Source organism: Trachemys scripta, chromosome 4 (genome assembly GCF_013100865.1).
Source record: "Trachemys scripta elegans isolate TJP31775 chromosome 4, CAS_Tse_1.0, whole genome shotgun sequence".
NCBI lineage: Eukaryota > Metazoa > Chordata > Testudines > Emydidae > Trachemys > Trachemys scripta.
In genome coordinates this window covers 33285521-33300882 of record NC_048301.1, presented here as the reverse complement: position 1 = coordinate 33300882, position 15362 = coordinate 33285521, and the positions used below count along the sequence as shown (strand labels likewise).

The 15362-nt window shown below is 38.8% G+C and overlaps 1 protein-coding gene across 6 annotated transcripts in view; it reads right to left on the bottom strand.

The window, feature by feature from the left end:
• The window catches only part of EML5 (EMAP like 5), a 290414-nt gene that overhangs the window by 40906 nt on the left and 234146 nt on the right, over positions 1-15362 (bottom strand). For 4 of the 6 annotated variants that reach the window (XM_034768124.1, XM_034768125.1, XM_034768126.1 and 1 more), the window contains 4 exons: positions 12732-12740; positions 2233-2311; positions 1880-1987; positions 663-792 (listed from right to left, as the gene is read on the bottom strand). In XM_034768124.1, the coding sequence (XP_034624015.1) occupies positions 663-792; positions 1880-1987; positions 2233-2311; positions 12732-12740 (326 nt within the window). The remainder of the gene's footprint in view (positions 1-662; positions 793-1879; positions 1988-2232; positions 2312-12731; positions 12741-15362) is intronic. The other 2 variants (XM_034768127.1, XM_034768128.1) reach the window with 1 other exon arrangement.

Here is a 15362-nt window from a genome sequence, read left to right as displayed (position 1 = left end):
ATCTTAGGTCTCATGAGCAATTATAAAAACTTGCTCCATGCTAGTTCCTGCAGCTGGAACAGAAACGTTGAGACTTTAATTTTAGTTTTGAAATTCCTCTTTGACACAGACCTAACTCAAAATAATATATTAAAATTAAAGCGGAGGAAAACTTGAACAGAAGCAGTACACCTCATCCCTCTTGACAGAAGGGAATCTAAGATGGCAACCATAACCTGGAAGGCTCAACAGGACACTGTGATATGTGATATGTCTCACAGCATCACAATGACAAAATTGCAATGCCTCCTAAATTACAGATTCTTTAGCAGTATATTGCTGTCAGCTGAGAATGTGAAGACAATTACTTTTTGAACACACATGATGCTGGTACATGGAGGAGGAGTACTACTGAGTTAAGAAATTTTTTATTGAAATAACTGGATTCTTATACCTCCTTCCAAATATTGTCCTCACAGGGATTTATTCAGATCTCTTTTGATTACATAGCACAAATAATACAGATCACACACTCTTTGATTGCACTTTTAGTTAGATTTTCTTCCGTAAATCATTATTTTGCAGTTTTTCCAGACAGCACTAACATTTTAAGTATACTAGTTATCAGATGGGTGTTACCTGTATACATGAGCAGAGAAATTTTCCTAAGTAGTTTTTCCTACCTGTTGCCACGTTATATAGAATCCCAACAGATGCAGTATGATAAATTATATCAGCACCATCATTCAGATAGTGAACATTGTTCCTGCAGTCCTTGCCTCGGTACCCAAATACCAGCTCCAATACTAGATCCTAAGAAAACAGATTTAAGTCTATTAAATACTTTAAGACTTCTTTATGAATAAAGCTTTCCTAGTGCTTTATTTTTTAAACATGTGTAATTGCCTATATTCAAAGGAAAAATGAATTTTTGCTGATGGCCAAAAACATCTGAGACTGGTCTGCTGCCTGTTACACCAGTATATCATATTTCCCCCATATCTCATACTATATCTTTTGATGGATGTTAATGGAAACAAATTTTTCACAAAAGATAGTATACAGTCTCATCCGGCAACAAGAACGTAACTCTTGATATACAAGATGCTAGGACACTAGTATGAATAGTATTCTTCACCAGTTTCATATTCCCATAGTCTACCTGATATTCAACTTGGAGGACTAGGGGAATTGGAATGCTGAGATGGTGCCTAAAAATTCCCAAAGCATCATGGCAAAATACTACATACTATGCCAAATATTTTTCTTGAACATTAATTAATAATCTATATTTCTAATATGGTGAGAATATTATTTAATATTTATATTACAATAGCATTCAGATGCCTAATGATGATCAGGGTCCCACTGTGCATGACGATGACACAGATGAAGACACACTCCCAAATTTAAAGCACTTACAATTTAAGCAAACAAATTACATATGAAAAGGTGAAGGGATGGGGTACAGTCAAACATAGAATGAAAAAAAAAAAACCTCATGTGCACTGGGGGGAGAGAAAGAGAGAGAAAATACTAATTAAGACCCCAAATCCTACAATCAGATCTAACTACAGAATTGGGGTCTAATCCCACCTAACCCTAAAAGCATCATTAATTGGCCGATTACTTACAAACTTCAGAAGAAGTTTATTTTGAATTTGAGTTTTAAAGGCGAAGACTGTAGTGAAGAGTTCAGGTGAATTTACAGATGAGTTCAGGGAGGGTATTTCATGCATAAAGGGGAGAGAGAAATTTACTGCATTCCTCTGAATAAACTTCAGAATTAAAGGTAATTTGTTTAGCTGGTTTAGTAACCTACTGGTAATACAATGCATGGCCACATGGAAAAATCAAAGTTCTGGCCAAGTGTGATATTATACTGATACCCTACACTCACCCAAGAGGGACTCCATACCACATAGGCTGAATGTGCTGTTTCTGTAACTGATAGACTCTGGAGAAAGCTGTGGCTCAGACACATTTGTGGGGTGGGGTGACATTGGACCTTTCAGGGATCAAAAGAAAAATGAAAGATAAAAGATCCTAAAGGATCCCCTCCCAAAAAAAGAAATTTGCTGCTAAATACATACACGCTAATAACTATTTCTCTCTTTATACTAACTTTACCATATACAACCATTCACTTTATTGATAAGCAAATCAATTTTTTGGACAAAATAGTAAAAAAAATTAAGGGATTAAGGGAATGTTAAACTAGGAAAAAAAAAAGATGTCTGTGGTTTTCCTTACCTCTATTGGTCTCTTTTTTTTGCCAACGTTATTTGTCTGAAGTTTTTCAGGCTGTGGCAGTGCCCTACTAACTGGTGGTCTGAAATAGAGAACTGTGAATAAGAAAAGGCTGTCTGTGACCCATTCTGTACTAGAAGAGTATAGTCTAATCTGTTATCTGGATAGGGAAAACTGCTAAATCACTACGTTGCTTGAATTGTCAAAGAAAAAAGGCCACTGAAAAGAATAGCTGTCTCTGATTGTAGAAGTTTCACAATTTATACTGATCAACTTGCTAAGTTTTTGACAATTCTAAAAGTATCATTAGGTCAATTCAAAGTCTTATTTTCCAGTAAAAATGAACCAAACATTTTTAACTTCTAACAGCATATTTTTTTCTCCATGTTCTTCCCTTTCAATGCAATACTTATTGTTGGATGACACACAAAAGTTTAGAGGCTTGCCTGAACTATCTAAACTCATTTAAGGTTGTCCCACCCTTTCCCACAACTCCAGACAGACCCCAGTTATCTCCCCACCTCCTTTCCTACATTCCTTCAATAGACTCTAGATACCCACATCTCTTCTTACAACTGTAAAAGTCTCTGCTGATCCCTGGGCACCTCTGCCACAGTTCAAGTCAGTTCTTAATTGAATAAATAGAAATTAGAGATAGAAAAGACCTATTAACATCCAGCCCATCTCCTTGCAAATCCATGTTTGCTTTTATATCCTTACAGTATACATTCTAGTGTTCTGGTTAGTCTAGTTTTAAGTTGTCTCAAGCAATGGGCTTCCATCACTTCACTAGGAAAATAATAATTTGATCAAAATTTGTTTGTTTATCTTTTTAAATATTTGTAATATTTATTTATTGTAGACAACATACATGATTTCAGTCACAAAGGACAATTATACATATATTTAATAACTCAGGAAAAGAAATATATTTTATTGACCACATTTATGTAAGTATTGCTAGCAAATTTGCAAGAGCAACAGGAGTTCATTCTAGATAAAATGTTCAGTTATTAAAAAAATCTTTTACACAAAACTATCAGAAAAAGTAGTATTCATTCAAAATTGGGGATTTAACAAGTCTTTGTGAAGTTTAAATTATTTAACTCAGCTGAGTTTGTAAGAGAGTTAGTTATCCATCATTTGTCTTTGAAAGGAAAAGCTACAACAGATCATAACTCCTGGAGACAATGCCCCCAGAACATGACTGGCAGGAAACTTGTAATTTGAGTATTTTTCAGGCAGCAATCCTATCTAGGATACAGAACACAAAAGGTGCCCATTGGTTGGGGCATGGAACACACTAGTTTTTCTGCCAAGTTGTTTTTCAAGTGAAAGATAGAAAAAGATTAAGGAATGCAAATATGTATCTTCAACTCTTCTGGGAAGGTTGGTGGCTGGAAAGCTATTACAGTTTTTATTCTCAGAAACTCATATATACAGTATTTTTTCTTCCCTAAAGGCACCAGCAGCATTAGAATCTCATGCTACTGTGAGCTGATGGTGGGGACAGAGGAGGGAGAGGGACAGTTGTTGACTACACCCCCTTGGACCTAGCAATGTGGCCCCAGCGTCCTATGCCTCTCTCTATGGCCATGATATGGAGCAGGAGCCTCCCAATTTCTGAGTGCAGGGATAAAGAGAGAGGCAGGCTGGGTCAGTCTCCCCCCTCAATCACCTCTTAGACTTAGCACAAGGAGCCATCAGTCCATGAGGTTTTTGCTGGCAGTTCCTTGCTTTTCTATAAATTTTCAAAACCTTTGTCTAGTTCCCTAGTTTCAGCTATTACCTCTATACTAATAGCTCCCAAATCTACCTATCTATCCCTAACCTCCAACCATTCTTGCATCTCCTCCTGCTCTTGTACTTAATATATTCAAACTAAACTTCCCAACTTTCCTCACCCCTTTCCATATCCTCCCTTCTCTACTGGTGATGATACCCATACTTTACTTTCCCAGGCTTGGAAGATTGTTGTCAAGTTTGATTCTTCTCTCGCCTTCTCCCCCATATTTGGGTTTTTCTTTAATTCATGTTGATTCTTTCTCTGTAGTATTATTTTAAAAAATTCTATTGCTGTTGTCTTACTATTTTGTACATGGAAAGCTCTCTGATAATGAACATTTCCCCCTGATATTTGTAAAGTACCCTATATATTTACAACACTAATACAATAATATAATCACTAAACACGATAAAGCATATTACACAAGACTGCTGTATTTTTTATTTTACTATCCAATTAAACCACAAAAGTCCCTGGCAACTCATGCAATTTTTTACCCATTTTACACATGCTAGCTATGGGATATAATTCATCTTCACAAAATAACAGACATCCTTTAACGCATTTATGCTTTTTCAGGGATAAATCAATGTTTTATTGTGAGAAAAAACATCGTTTTATCACTTTTTTCCTACACTTTTTTCATAGGTATACAATTTCCAGTTAGGCACATAAGCAATCAATATCTTGCATGGAAAATGGATGTCTCTCCAAGTCCACATTAGACTCTTCAGAACTATGCCCTTGACCAAACCTCAAACGTGTCTCATCAATAGGATGTATAAGGGATTATATTACTTGTTTATTGGAATATTATGAAAACATATAAATCACGCAAGATGTAAATATATTTAAAATATACAAAATAAATAAAACCACTGGAAATATTACATTGTAATAGATACAAATTATATTGCCACTAAATTCCTGTCAGAAAAATACAGTCATTTAGGGTGGGATTTTCAAAAGTATCTAAGATTTATAGGAACACAAATCCCACCCTTAGTTGTTTAGTCAGCTGCTTCCAAACAGCCCAGCTCCAATTATATCTACTGAAAAAAATCAGACAATCTGTACAACTATTTTAATCTAAAACTAAGATCACATGTCAATGCCTTTTTTTTTTTTTTTTTTTTAAATAAAACAGCCTTAGTTTTCAGTTGTCAATAGCTAATTACATTATTATTCTGGAAATGGCTACACTGACCTCTAGAATATTATCCATTTCAGATTTATTGGCTGTACATGTTTGAAAAACATTAGTTTATATTTAATAACTTCTAGTCCTAAAAATCTCTGAAGTGAGATAGTAAAATGTTATCCAGCTTTACTCCCAATTCTTTATTTTATGTGATCAAGAGTCCCTGAAGAAGAGAGATGATTAAAAAGTAAATTGAAAACAAGTTTGATTGCACAATACCATATTATTTCAGGGATAAGAACTGCATTCACTATGTGAATGGAAAGAACTGACATCTTAAAACCAATATGGTAAATGATACTGAGAGTACTTAATCACAATTTTACTACCTGCAGATTATTCACTGGGATTATAATTAAGGTACTGTATTTCCTTTGATATCTCCATAACCTTCTTGGCACTCATACAGATAGTATTAGTAGTAATTACGGATTACATATAAATAAATTCATTCATTTCAATATCACCATTATAAACTAAATATCATTAATCTACTTTCCTGTTTGCTTAGATAAAATGAATATGGCTGACCATTCTATCATCAGAATAAAAAGTACCTTTCTCCTTTTAAAAAGGATAAGTATGAATGATGTCAGAGTGCTGTATATTAGAAGACTACTTACCAGCAATTCTGTTAGTTGTAGTAACCCTTGTCTACCATCCTATGATGTTGGATTAAAGGACAGATGGATTATAGTGCCACCTACTGGAAGCAGGGATGCAAAGAGTTTTGAAACCCCATACCGGACTACACAGCTTTAGCCAGAAAATGCTCCCTCCAGTTAAAAAAACTTCCACAGCCATAGAAAAGGACACAGTATACAAACCAGTGACAGAGATGATAAACAAGCATCAGAGCAGAGAATGGAGGGATGTAGGTAGAGAGAACAGGAGACTTCGATAAACAGAATTACTGTTAAGTAATTTTCTGTTGTCATATGCCTGTCTTCTCCAATCCTACAACAGTGGATAGAATGACAGAGATGTAGCAAGTAATAAACCCAGGAAGTGGGGCTACCATATTGTTCTGCTAGCAGGACCCTTTGTCCAAAAGAGACTATCTGAGAAGCAGAGAGGCCTAGCCAATAGTGACATAAAAAGGAATAGAGACAAACACGTTGCCACATCATACACTTGGGAAATGACTGCTTCAGTTATCACTGACCAAGAAGTGAAGACTTATCTTGCCAAATGTCATCTGACAAACTCAGGACAAGGCTGCCAGCCTGGGCATACTCTGTGAGAATGCAGGTGTGGACCTACCTAACAAAAGTGACTTCAGATACAGCCTTGCCCTTGTTACAACTCTCAAAACAGAGTAGCAGTTGTTTTGGCTTTCTAAATTCATGAGAATGAGATTTTTTTTTGAAATGTTCAACAAATGAAACCTCTTCTCATAGGGGCTGGGATGCAATATTGGATTTGGAGGGAGCAAGAGGAAGAACGGCTGATTTTTCTTCATAGGAAATTCCATCTTCACCTTGGGAACAAAGGAAGGATTAATCACTGCTTTGAGACCTTACTTGAGTACCAATAGAAAAAAATCCCAAAGATCCTGGAGCAAGAAAAGTAGGAAACAGGATAGCCCTCTGATGTCAGACCAGGCCAGGAAGACTTTCCAGACCTAAGAGTAAGAAAAAGAAGCACCTTTTCCACTCTCCAGACAGAGTCAGGTCAACAAAGAAACCTTCTTTTCAGAAGTAGCTCCCTTCAACTTAAATGCAGTCAGTCTAAGGTGGAAGTGGTTGCAGAGCACAGAGTTGAAGGGACCAGGTCAAGGATTACAACTGTTTCATCCTGCCTGGCTTTCCTCAGTACCTTGAGTAGCAGAGGAAGCAGCATCTCAATACACCATTTCAACTCTATGTGAGGTATCACAAAAAAGGGTGAGGGACTGGAATAAGAGAACTGAATCTGAAATGACAGATATCAAGATAAACCAGTCCAAGGTAAGGCACTCTTTACTCTGGAAAATGGCATCAAAGTCCAGGGGCGCAAGGTTCCATTTTTCCAGAAGAGTTTGTAATTAAGTCTGCTTGGAAGGCTGCTGTTATGGTTCTCCAGATATAGTGGTCTCAAGGACAGAAGAAGGGTTCTTAGAAGCATCACTTCCAAAACTAGGGGCTGTATTGCAAGCACCTCCCTAGCACTTTGCAGAAGCCACTGCTGTTTGATTGTTACAGCAGACAAAGATGTGGGAAATCAGGACTGGAAGCTACCAAATTAGGAGAGTAAGGCAGGAGGCCCAGAGTTCTGGGAGTCTTCTACTCCACCCACAGTACCCCCTAGACCAGGATCATGGGCTGATGGATTGCCCAGATGCACCATCCCAATCCAAGAGACATGTCACTGGTGCTAAAGAGGCAGGGGATGGATGGAGGAAAGGAAGGATGGATAGAGAAAATCACCAATTCAAAGAAGGATGAATCCACACAGGGATGAAAGAGTGCCATATGGGCCAAGGCCAAAGATTCAGTCACACCTACAGAACGAAGTCCACACAGGCTACAAAGCAAGCCAGTATCCCATGGATGCTCCTGACTGGGGAAGGGGAGATGCTGTGATTGGCAACAGCATACTCAGTAAGGACTGAAGCCTTTAATAGGACATGAGAGCCTTCCACAGATAGCTATGTAGGACTACATCCAGAAGAACAAATTACTGGAAAGAGGTCAGGTGGGATTTGTCCCAGGGAAGTTGGCATCCAGTACCAGCAAGATTTGGAAGCTGAAGAAAGTACAAATGGCAGGGTGCTAAACACAGGAAGTGACTGTTTCTGAGGGTGAAAAGTAAAAGACTCCAATGAGCTGAAAAGATATGAACATGCAGATATGGGCTCTGAACTGCGATCAAGCAGAGATGGTCACTTGAGAAAAGTGACTAGAGAACTGACCTGGAAGTTTCCATCGAGAATCTCTGCTGTTATTTAACAGCCATAAAACAAAGAAGGACCGGCACCCTTTGTAGTTTTTATCCATAAGAAATAACCAGGAGCAGAATTCCTAGCCAAAATTCCTCTGAAGGGACAGATAGTTCTATTACAAAAGAGATCCTGAGTTGCATTATCTTTCAGTGCCTCAGCCTCCCTCTCTCTGGATGGAAGCAAGACGTTCCTACTTCACAGTTGTGTTGTGTATTCTAACTCATTAACATTACCAAGTTCTCTAAGAACCTCAGAAAGCATAAAATATTAACATCATATGAACTTCCCCATGATTACAAAAGGATATGCTACAGATAAAAGCAGGCAGCTGTACAATGCTCTATACTTGTCATACTTAATACTAAGGAGGAGAACTTAGGAACAACAAGATGTATGACAAGTGGAACCTCATTACTGAGGCACAAGTTCAAGTATTCTCCCAAGATATATATTCCACATTCTGACTGTGGAAAATACACATTGAAGGTCCCCAGCAGCCTAGAAATGAAGGATTTTGGTGATTCTGAGCAAGAAGCTGGTTCAAATATGATCTCCCTCTCCAGGGAATTGTGTCTATTCCCTCTGTGCAGTAATAACCTTGTAGAATCAGACCTCAGGGTTATATTTCTCATGACAAGCTGCTAAGCATTGTGCAGAGGGATCATGGTGCTTCTAAAGTGGACTCAAGTTAGCAACAAGGAGGGCAGGGACAGGCAGTCTTACAGGAAGAGGTACTGTCTGTGCAGAAGGGAGCCAGTATGAGAGTATGGCTGTACAGTCTATTCTTTCTGAGGCTGGTGCAACACACAATTAGCAGAGACTGAAATGCAACAGGTAAGGGGTCCTGATGTGTGGTGCAATAAGGGAGACCACAGAAACTGAGATCAATGATGTAGCAGCCAGGCCATTCAGAGCACCTGTGAAAAAAGCGTGCATCCAAAGAAAATCAGTGAGAGAGCAGAGATGAATCCCAGCCAGCGACCGAGAGGAAGACCAAGTTTCTACAGAACCTATGAACTGCATAGGCTCCCTGGGCAAGAGCAGAAAAATGGAAGGAAAACCTGCTACTGGGAAACAAGGGAGAGGTGATAAACCCTCCCCAAAGATTGAGACACAAAGTTCTGATTTTTGCACTTACAGTCTGGTAAGAGGAGGCAGAGACTGCAGAGCTGAAGGATTAGGACGGGGGGGTGGGGGTGGGGGCGGTGCTCAACAAACACTTTTTATAAGCAGCCAGGATCTTGGTTTTACTGCTCAACAGAAAGACCCACATACCATAAATTGTGAAATAGTCAGTTTCACTCTCATGCTGAAAGAGCATGATCTGGGGTTTGAATTCCTGAGTGCAATGATATGAAACCCAGGGGCTGAATCTTGCAGTCACCAGCTCAATACTTACACCAGATAGAGGGAATAACCTGGAGCTTACAGCCAGCACAAATTTTTACCAAGGCTTTAACTGAAGTAGAATATGAAAGATATGAATTGGCCAGAGTGTGGTTTACCAGGGCCAGGACAGGCAGAGAAGCCTCAGGAAATGGACACTGGAGAGACTGAACTGGAGAGCTGCTGAACAGCTGGACATGCTGCTAAAAAGAACAGCTCAATGAGCAGGCAGGCCGCTAGAGAATTTGGTCTCCAGTATGGAGAACAAGCAGCCCCCCTGGCATCAGAACGAGAGAATTGTGCTGTTTGCACAGGGAACAAAGGAGATGTCAGAACCATCTGGGGCTGAGGGAGTGCCAGATGGATAGGGAAAGGCTCCAAGGAGGGCTAAGGGGGCTGAAGTTGGAGCAGCAGAAATTCCTGCAGGAACAACAGGTGAAGGAGGAAAATCCTGGGGATGGGAAGCACAGGGAGAAGGAAAGCAGTAGGAGGGTCCAACAAGGGAGGAGAGGCAGAAGAAATACCTGCCAAAGCAGGACTTACCAGAAGTGGGATTGGCTTGAAGACCTCAGGTACAAGAGTCCCTGGGCCTTGTGGAGGCAGAGAAGCTGATGATGAATTGCATAAGCTGTGGAGCAGAGCTGAAAGCTGAGGCAGAGTGCTGATATCAGTAAGGCAGGGAGGCAGAATGCTAGGCGTATGGGTGCTTCAATCAAGGGAGCCTCTTAGAAATTGAGGAGGGAAAGTCTGTGCCCTCTGTCCACCCTTGTAAATCTGATATTTACAATGTCTGGTTGAATTGCCAACCCCGGTTGAGATTGCCCTGCCCCCAGGGAGTGATCAGCCACAGATCCTGGTCCCCTGCCTTCTACCCTCCCTTGGATTTGAAGAAAAACATTCAAGTTTCTTTCCCTTCCTTGTCTCCTTTCTTCTTTTGTGTCCCTGAAAGACAGAGAAAGAGAATGAGAGGAAAAGGGCAGAAGAAAGGAGACAGCAGGAGTGCAGAGTTGAAGCCTCTATGTTTCCCAGTACAGAAGACAAAAAAAATTAAAGGGAGAAAGTTCTGGCTCAAGCTTATGTAGTTACTTGTGGGGTATCAGAACTGTTTGCCTCCTTCCAGTAGGTGGCATCATAAAATGTTGCATGTCCCTTAATCCACTGTTGTAGAATGGGAGAAGAGAGAAATGTATGACAGTTTTCAATTATAAAACAATTTGAGAAGACCATCTAGTATTTAAGTACAATATATAATTCCTTAGCCAAGCAACTGATTGGCCTATTTGAATTTGTATGCTACTATACTATAGCATAAAGTATGCAAAATAAACGACTTTTGGTCTCAAGAATGGAGTTAAACTTCATTAGTTTGTGCTTAACTGTCTGTCTTTCAAGATATCCAAACAATATAATTGTAAACCAATCTAAAAAACAAACAAAACAAAACTCTAAATGCGCTATATTTTTTTCACAGCAGTGGAAACTGAGTGCAAGATAAGAGTAAGGATATATGTACATATTTTTCATTCGAATATGTTTCAGGGTAACAATCTCGGCATTCGGAAGCAGGCATATGCCAGGCATGGTACAGAACATGGGAGTACATTTTCAAAAAAACTGTCCTAAGGATGCAAATCTAAAAAACCCCCAGTTTTTCCAGGCAGATTTTTCATTTGGTATGCAGTTGGGTCACTATTAGCACATGCAATATATAGCGGACATGCATTTGCATGGGGAATATGGTTGCATGCTCAAAAACTGTGTGTACAAAAAGTGGGAGAGGATTGGGAAGCTTTTAGGTTAATTTTCTCTTTGAACACATGTAAGGGAGTTAATACAGGAGTTAAGTCCCTGTATCAAAGGGGAATAGACCCGTTCACATAGGTAATTTGTTTTATGCATGAAAATGTAGTCAGTGTTACTAGACATCTATATTTTAGTATTCTTTGTTAAAAGACTGTAGAAATGAAATAAATCTATTTATACTATACATAGGTTTAAGAACAATTAATCTCATTTCATCCCACTTGATGTGATATCAACATCATTGATGATGGTATGTACATATAGTTCTGTACAATGTTACAATATGTCTCTCCCTAGGTTTCATTTTAAAGCTATTAACAGATCAACGTATGGTCTTTTCTGATGTGCATTTCCTTATCTATCTCCCTTCTCTACTAGTGTAAGATGCCAACAAGTCTTTTATCTTTGAGTTTAGTGGTAAACGAGGCTGAAATACCAATGGTGATATCTTTATTTCTGTGTTAAAATGTAGATATTCTAATCACATTTTTCAGAGAGTAAATTGCAGCTGTATGGACAGATGAAGAAATTCACCCTTGTGCTGAAGGATACCACATGGCATAACTACCGCCAATGTTGAAGGACATCAGTGGTGCTGGCCCTCAGAACAGGTTGAACCTCACCCAGGGAAAAATGAGCTCCAAATAGTTTATGAACTTGAAAAGATTTAAGACAATTTGTTTGTTGACATTTATTTTGGTCAGGATTTTCAAAACCAACTAAGCAATTTAAGTGTCTAATTTCCATTAAAAGTTAATAGCTCCCTTAGGTACTTTTGAAAATCTTGCTTGATGACAATAAGCAGTCAGATGGGCACTCATACTAAGCCTTGTATGCATTGAGATAAGTGCCAATTTTGTGTGCACAAGTATAGACCTGTTAGTTATCAAGTATTTAAGATTTTTATTTTAATAATGGTTAAACAGTGGCTTCAATGCTTATAAAGGGTGCTAGATTGTCATGGCAAATTCAGTCTCTATGACCATTTTTTCCTTGATCTCTCTACTGAGACTGCCAAAAAATGATAAAGGAGTGCAAGTTACGTAGTGTTCTGTTTTTTTATAACAGATAGCTGTCCACTAAGAACTAGACTGAACTCCATTCCTACCTCCTCTTATTTCACACTAATTTAGTATTTTTAAAATGTTCACAAATTTAGTGAACATGTGGACAATTTTATTGGTAAATACATCCCTAAATATAATGTAGAATACATGGAATAGAACTATTGCTGATTTTATATATGTAATTTAAGAACTGATAAGCAGCATAATGGTATTTTGAAGGTTGGTAGGTAAAGTACAGCATCCTATGAGACTCCAAAATAACATATGGATTTTTAATGGTAATGAGAGGTGATGGTAAAATATGGACTAGACAGCTTAGCAAAATAAAAGCATTACCTGGAACCTCTTTTCAGCAGCAGATAAGAAAAAGAGAATGATTACTTATATAAGTTTGGCTCTCAGCAAAATATTTAAAGGGAAGAAAGAAAAATAACTTTTTAAAGTACTTTTTTTAAAAGAGCAGAAGAGAAATTGTGTCTATAATAAGGGGTTTATTCACCTCTCCATGGATCATACACAACCACTGATTTTTGCACAAAACTACCATTGACTTAAATTAAAGTTCTGCACAAGCAGTGGAGGGTGGATGTGATCCAATAAGAATAACTCCCAATGTAAGCAAGGAGGAAATGTGTGTGTACGTGGGTGTAGAGAGAAGTGAGGACCTCTGATGAATGATAAGCATTTAACAGAGTTGATAAGTACAGCATCTGAATCATTCAATCTAAAAAATGACTTGAAACTGGTAATTTCTCTAAATAAGAAGACTGATAGGATAGATTCAAGTCACTAATAAAAGCAGATGTAACACCTGTACAAATTTACACAACAAAATATATTAAATTATACTGGAATGCAATTGTCTCAGCTCACCAAATTGCAGGCATGTGGTACAGTTAATGATGACCTGTACAGCAATGTTTCCTAGCTATCCTCAGCATGCTGATTGGTTGTAGGGTTCTGTTTCATGTAGTCATTATTGAGAAAAATCATACAACCATATAAAATGCATATTCCTATATTCTGACAAGTTAACAGCCTTTATCATTAGTAATCAGAATGCTTGGGTTTGGTCTGGTTATTGTTCAATAACTGCACTGTGAATATGCACATTTTCTACTCTGGATAGCAACTATAATCTTTTTGCTCTGACTTGCTTTTGTTATAAGAATGTTCAAGCTGTTTGGCAAAGATGCTAGCTCAGTTATCACTCCTTGCAAATGAAACAGAAGTAATTTAGAATTTGCTTAAATGAGAAGGAAAGCACAAAGCAAAGCAAACAGGGTTATTAACCTGCTAAAGGAAAATAAAGTTGAAAAAAATCCATTCAACTCATTTCCATTTTCCCTCTCCTCCCAACTTAATCCCCAGGTCAGCAAGGCTCTGGTTTTCAGAATATCTGTTTTTGCATTGTTTCTTTACAATGTGAACATTTCAGCCCCTCTCTCCCAATTCAATTTCTAAAAGTTCAATTTCTCAGAGTTTCCAATCAACAGACTCAATGTTTCATTATTTGTTCTGTTAGAAGGGCAAGTCACAGCTAGATCTTTATCACTAGAGTGCCAAATACATCTGGATATACTCCAGGAGCAGGCATGATCCAGCATCATTGACAGGCACTCTTCTTTAGGGCTTGGTCTACACTAACCCCCCAAATCGAACTAAGGTACGCAACTTCAGCTACGTGAATAACGTAGCTGAAGTTCGAAGTACCTTAGTTCGATCTTACCTCGGTCCACACGCGGCAGGCAGGCTCCCCCGTCGACTTCGCGGTACTCCTCTCGCCGAGCTGGAGTACTGCAGTTGACGGCGAGCACTTCCGGGTTCGACTTATCGCGTCCAGACAAGACGCGATAAGTCGAACCCAAAAGTTCGATTGCCAGCCGCCGAACTAGCGGCTGGGTATAGACGTACCCCTGGACTAGAATCAGGAGTTCCTTTAGGATTTTCCTCTGATTCTGTTGATCCAGAAGTTAATTAAGAAAGTAAGATGGGATGAAAGCAAAATGCGGTGGATAATCCTGGCACAAGCCTGGAAGTTTTGGTTCTCTAATCCTCTGGAACTTGAAACCACAAGTCCTGTTTCCCAGTCTACTAGATTTCTTGTCTCAGGAGTGGGGCAAGATTCTCCATCTAGATTAAAATTCTCCCCAGGCTGACAGCTTGGCTTCTGGACTGCTGGGAGCCCAAGTCAAGCTGGGAGCCACCTCAGATTTCTACATTCATGTTTGTGGGTTGGCAATCTGCTCATCATACAGTAACACATTTCTGAAAAAATTTTCCATGTATTTTCTCTGGCATATGAACCAGATGTACCATGGTATCTGACTCTTGTTTTCATAAAGCGCTGTTTGAACCTTGTTAAACTGTTTTGCGTGCCATCTGTCTGTGAAGATGGCATTGATTATAGCCACATCATGATCCCTTATTTAGTAAGATACAGGGTTGATGCTCCCTTCACTGTGTGCAAAAAGAATAAGGTGATCCTGTATCTTCACTCCAACTTCCTGTGTAAAGTGATCTTTGATTTCCATTTCAATTGGGACAGAAACCTGTGCATTTTCGCCCTCCCCTGGTCTTATGCACATCTAGGGAGATAAGGATCCATATTTGAGATGTCCAGAAGGCCTTAAGTTGTTATATATAAGCCAAAATTATCTGCAAATTCCCCTGACTTTTGAAGTATGTAACAAGACCAGGGTTCAACCCATCTTGGTTTACAGGCTGTCCAGATGAATAAGATTAGGTATACAACACTGTTATGACATGACAGATATTCAGCCACATGGAGATATTGGAGGACACTCAGCTAAGTCTAAGGCAGCTTCTATGATATGTCTTTGCACAGTATCCATCACTGAAATACCCAGGGCTATTGCTGGAACTCTATTTTTTCATCATCATTCCTTCAACTTGTTTTTGAGATGTCTTACCCAATTTGAGAGAACAATCTTATCATCTTTAACT